Source organism: Lepisma saccharinum, chromosome 7 (assembly GCF_977018435.1).
Source record: "Lepisma saccharinum chromosome 7, izLepSacc3.1, whole genome shotgun sequence".
Classification (NCBI taxonomy): Eukaryota; Metazoa; Arthropoda; class Insecta; order Zygentoma; family Lepismatidae; genus Lepisma; species Lepisma saccharinum.
In genome coordinates, this window is record NC_139235.1 from 71428151 (window position 1) to 71434224 (window position 6074).

At 40.2% G+C, this 6074-nt stretch overlaps 1 protein-coding gene across 1 annotated transcript; it reads right to left on the reverse strand.

Annotated features, from left to right (window-relative positions):
* Positions 1–4764: 4764 nt before the first annotated feature.
* Positions 4765–5304, reverse strand: LOC145990503 (uncharacterized). Its single transcript, XM_083126199.1, has one exon. It carries the CDS (start codon positions 5302–5304, stop codon positions 4765–4767), a length of 540 nt encoding a protein of 179 aa, XP_082982325.1.
* Positions 5305–6074: the final 770 nt, after the last annotated feature.

A 6074-nucleotide genomic window follows, 5' to 3' on the forward strand; every position in this document is an offset into this window, starting at 1 on the left:
CAGCTTGGACGAAAACTAACAGCCCTGTCGAGGTTGCCATTAGTCCATGATCAGAGGCTAACTCATAAAACGATCATATAAATGTAAGGGATGTACATTATAAAGTATATTTGTATTACATTTATGTAGTGCTGCGTTACGTCGTACATATTCAAGCACTTGAAACTTTTAATGGACTGTTGTAAAGATTTTAGACTTTCATAGAAAATTGTGACGCATTTCGCTATTCTCAAAGTTGGTTATTAACTAACCTATGGCAACGCATCGCGGATCAAGTTTTTGTTATAAGTACATTTCGATTTAGTGCGGCTATATTTTACTTTCTGAACCAAAATTTAGGTTCATTGTGGAGAATTTAAAAGCTTCCGTGATTCTCCGTATGCTATTCCTTGGATGTTTAGGAATGCAGGATTGGTTTTGTGATTAAGCCTGGTTCTGTGAAAGATGTGTTCGATGTGTTTTATGTCTTATGTCAAGCATAGTATAGAATAGGCTAGGAATTGGGTATTCGTGTTTAAAGTAGATATCTCATTACAAAACTTACACATGCGTCGTATACCTTCTATATTGATTAAATACCATCCTCGAAGAAGTCTCAAAGCACACTGGTTGAGTTTGATCGCTCTAAGCAAAAGTAGAAACTCTACATATTTTAAGTGTGTGTGTGTAATTTAAATTCGTGTAGAATTAAATTTAAGTTTAGTTGGAAAATAAATTTTTCTTGTTTCCTACAAATGAGTTTTGGCTGCATTCGTGAATAGTTATTGTTTTAAAGGAAAACCTAGACATATTTGCAACATTTTGGAATAGTAAATAATTTTTAATTAATGCCAGTAAGAAGAAGACAATGTGCAAGTTCAACGTTGACGAATCAAATAAAAAGAACGTATATAGTCAGCGTTACAACGTTACAAATTCTTACAGTTTGACATTATGTGGCTAATTCTTCCTCTATATTTGCATACTATGAATTTTCATTGTAACTCCATAGTACAATATTTATTTTTGGTAAATATGCTGCGTTACGGGTAGTTTGTTATTTTTAGTGCAAGGGGGAGATATTTCGGTTCTATTATTGTCCATCTCATTCCATATCACGTGGATTGCAATCATTAAACTCCAAGGTAAATAATAGAAAAATCCTGAAATGAATTACAATTATGAACCATCAAGTAAGATTTTAGTGTAAGAATTAAAATGATATTTTTGTCTTGAATTTTACGAAAACCAGAATATGACCCAATATCATATATGTTTAGTAAATGTATAAGAAATTAGAATATTTGTCTAGATATATCCTTTGGACAATCAAAGACGACTCCACAATTTTAATTATTCCTTTTTAAAATTTATTACATTCCAATGAAAAAAGTCGATTAGCTTTCCAAGTATCGAGCTCAAACGTCGATATGCGTATTAATCGATAGTTCCTCACTGTTCGAGTACGTTGTCTTCCCCCGCCAGATGGCTCTGCTTGTACTGGGTATGAATAGTCTGTGGTTCAATTCAATTTCAAGGCCTCCCCGATGGCGCAGTGGTAGCGTCGGTAATGAAGGAGTCCCGGGTTCGATACCCGGTAAAGGTACTTAGTAGTTCGGATCGCACTTTAAACTGTAGGTCCAGTCCCGATTAGCTTTACTGTGCATAAAGTGGACTTAAAACACCAACTGAATCAATCAATCAATTTCAAATTAGGGTTTGAAAATTTATGATATTTCATAACTGAAGGGTAAGATATGAAATCTTATTCTGCCCCCCGCTTGTGGGGCACCTTGATCAGTTTGTAGAAATGTGGAGGATGGTTGTATAGATCAACATGGATAAAATGCAATTGGTGTTAGATGCGTATGTAAATTCTCCTAGTGCAGGGATGCTTTGTGGTAATTTTCCTAGAGTTCTGCCGAGCTTAACCGGCGAGGGGACCACCTTTCTGGCATTGACCCGCTGTAGTCGCGTTTACCTACGAAGAAACGCGGTCCAACAGCCAATTAGACCTACCCTGTTTGGGCAACAAGCGGCAACCTTGGAATCCCTCCTCCCGAAGCGGGAAGCAGAATTTTGTCAAAATAACCGTTCTGCGCTGTGAATGGGGGAAGAGTGTTGTCGGAGTGTAACTGGGGGATAGAATCCCCCACGTTTCCCCCCGCTTCATACACTGCTGCTTCTCTGAAAAAAGATCCTATGGGCGGCCTTGCTTCAATGTTTTCTCTCCTCTCTTCTCGATACCATGTGTGATTCGGGTCTCCTGATCCAACTCGGTAGGATAGGATAGTTGTTAGGCAACCCATATCCACAGGTTTCTTTCACCGCATTTGTCACGGTGTAAAACACGAAGCGAGCGACAATCTGGCCGAGAAACGCACCGGCTTCACGCAAAAACTAAAGCGGCCCGATTGAAATCAGCCCCTCCTTCCCCCTTGGGAAGAGCATCAACTCACGCACACGGAAGATCCGCTCACGCAGAGAAATATGGCGACCGTATCCAGTGGGACGTAAAGATGACATCCGTTTCCGACCGATCGGTCGAATTTTATTACAAAACGCCTGGTCACTCGGTTGCCGGTCAACAGCCCTCGGATCTGACTCGGAAACTGACCAGCAGAGCGGGGGAAAATCCCAGATGAACGGATGAGGGAAAGGGGGAGTATGCTTTGACGCCTTGTTGGTATATGGAAGAGATAAGAAGAACCCTTGCTCGTTGTTCTATCTGTTGTCCTTTTATGAGGAAAATCTTTCTACAGTCAGGTTTACCATATTTCGTGTAGCTACCAATCAATCAGTTTAGAATTGGCTCATGGCATCTTGAAGGGGGGATCAAGGAGTGCTTAGCCCCCTCTCCAGAGGAAAATAAATTTCTACTTATGTCTTCTCTTGACCTTTTTTTTGTATCACTGTTTTCTTCTCCTTGTCTTGGATCCTCTTTCTAACTTCCCTTTCCTTCTCAGACTTAGTTTCTTTCGGATAATGCTAAATTTCTTCTTCTGTTTATTCCTAGTTTAGTGATAGTGATTCCTTCCTTCTCTTACTCATTTTTTGTTTCTTTTTGATTCCTTCCGTCTCCTTCTCAGCAGCGTATCCAAAGGGTGAATGCATGACGTTCAATCTCCTTCTTTGTTCTCTTAGTTAAGGTCAATTTTCATAAAATAGTCAACGTCTTCTGTACATTTAAAGCCTTATCGCATTTCATACTGTAGAATGCTCGTATCAATTCCTAGGGATATTTCATTTGGTTGCCAAGGCAGTGTTCCGAACTTAAGTTCTGAGTCTGGTACAGTTATTGGAAAATTAAAAAAATATCTTCTTTTTATTTCAGGTACGTTCTTACAAAATGCTGTAGAAGGTTACTTTGAGCTGTTATAACATAATGCCAGAAGGGTAAGTGCATTTTATTGATACGTTCTAAGACCTTTTATTTATTATTGACTTTGATATAAAGTCGTTGTATTATACTTATTAATAATAAGTATGTAGTACTCAGCGGTGAACGATCAGAATCGGTGAAGTACACAGACTCCTCTCAAGTACAGGGGTAGTGTTAGGGAAAGACAATGCTTCACAGCACAGAGGAATAAAACTACATTATTGCAGTAGACAAAAAAAATGATTTATTCTGTATTTATTGTGATTATAATGCAAACAGGCTTAGTACGAAGGTGAGGATTTCGCTTTGACGATGTCTTGACTCAACTAAAACGCATAACCTCAATGTGTGGCTATCGGCATGCCTATGATCACATACGCCTAGCTTGCGCGCCGAACTACCATACAAAGATTTATGCACAAAACCGAGCAGTTCTCCTAAGTTATAAATATGTGGCGAATGTGTGATATTTCTTGAATGAATGAAATTTTCTTGGTTGATTGCTGTTGAAGTGCCTTGCCTTGACTTCTGTGTGCTGTTTCTCTCTGCGACTGTCGCTCGAGGGGCTAATGATATTTCTTATGCGATATCCTCGTTTTATACTATTTCAAGATCACAGATCAAGTACAGATGAATCACTTACTATCTACAAAAGGATGCTACCAACAAAACTGACATCTACACAAGTTTAGAAATACAAATTCACGCAGTGCACTCTCTCAAATATAAATATACATACACTACCGACAATAAGTTTAAGACCACCAGGAAAAAGTGCCAAAAATCAGTAGAAATGAATGTATTTCGTAATTAATGTACAAGAAACAGATGTAAGAATCTGCTTGGCTATGTACAAACATAGGTACAGCCACTATACATACTAATGTCACCTCAAAATTTGCTTTCATCAATATGCCCGCCATGGGCCTTAATGACAGCAGCGCAAACACGTGGCATGCGCTCCAATTGTTTTTCCAGATAGGATGGTTGAATGTTACGCCAGGCATCGTTGATGAATTCCCATAGCTGTTGAGTGTTGCTGGGTAACTTCTTCCTGATGTCCCTATCGATTTGGTCCCATAGCAGTTCAATTGGTGAAAGATCAGCAGACTGTGGTGGCCACGTCATGAGAACTAATGCTCGTGCTGTTGCCTTGCGTTCCAAATACCGCGTGCACAATTGGGATGTATGTTTGGGATCATTATCTTTCTGAAAAATAATCCCATTACCAACAAGACGACGACCAGAGGGGATGGCATAGTGCACCAACATCTGATGATACCCTTCTTTTACCAATGTTCCCTGAATTTTATGAAGGTCGCCCATCTGGTTTCCGGCAAAACATCCCCACACCATTACACTTCCACCCCCATGTTTCACTGTGGGAACAAGACACTCTTCTTTCATTCTCTCGCCGACCTTTCGACGCCCAAAGGTTTGCCTATTGCTGCCAAATAATTCATATTTGGATTCGTCGGTCCAAAGTACCCGTTTCCAGTATCCACAGTCCAACCTTGGTGCATTTTAGCCCAGGCCAATCGTTTCGTCTTGTTCACACGTCGTAACAATGGTTTTCTAGCAGCTACTCTGCCATGCAGCCCTTCTTCACGCAACCTATTCTTTACCGTTGACACAGACACAGGCGTCACTCTGCTGTTATTCAGGGAAGCAGCGATGGCTGGTGCTGTTAAGCGCCTGTTCCATTTGCTAGTTACTGTAATATATCTATCGTCAGCTGCAGACGTTACACGAGCTCTTCCACTACGTGCACGGTCAGCATGACTGTTGGTTTTACGGTATCTGTCCAATGCACAATGAACAACAGTCTTAGAAATATTCAGTTTTCTTGCTATCTCGCATTCCGAATAACCTTCATCTTTCAGTGCACATATCACAGCATCCTTTTCAACCGAAATCGCCTGTTCCCCACAATGACGGGCCATTTCACACAGCTTCACTTACCTTGCACACCTCACACACAATAATGGGTTTGCAATGTCGCCTGCATGAACAGCAACTGACCCTGAGCCACTGATAAGGATGTGCATGAGTCTGGCTACCGTACTGACCGGTTTCACGCACACAGCTGCAATGTTGCCAACTTCAGCAACATTTTTGTCACTTTCCATTTTTCCAACCACATGCTACACATTCGGAAAAAAATTCGTTTCGCGTCTTACGGGGTTCAAACTAGACTACATTGCATTTTCCATGTGTATCATCGTCACGTCTTTCTTGGACAGGAACTGTTGGTTCCATACAACACTCCATACTGATTTTTTGGCCATTTTTCATGGTGGTCTTAAACTTTTTGTCGGTAGTGTACATTGAATTTCTTATAATATAGCATAAAATACAATAAATACTAAATAAAAGATATACATTATAAACAAGGTACAATTTACATATAATAAAACGAAAATTACGCTGTCTTTAAAAAAATATATATATCAGTGACATATTTTGAAGTGATGACGTCACCAAAATATGGATCATATCATGATGCTACAGGGTGTCCGAGAAGTCAATTGGCCAAGTGGTGAATTTGACTGCGTGGTGAATTTAGAATTTTCTCAGAATATCCCGTGTACATAAATTCTCATTTTCTTAAGAAACCGTAGCAGACCCCCGTGGCGACGTGGTTAGCACAGCGCGCTACAACGCCAGGGGTCCCGGCTTAGGATCCCGGTCTGAGTGTTCTTTTTGAAACTCC

Bases quoted from the DNA above. Each gene is read 5' to 3' on its own strand.
- LOC145990503 (XM_083126199.1), bottom strand. From the start codon at position 5,304: ATGGCCCGTCATTGTGGGGAACAGGCGATTTCGGTTGAAAAGGATGCT.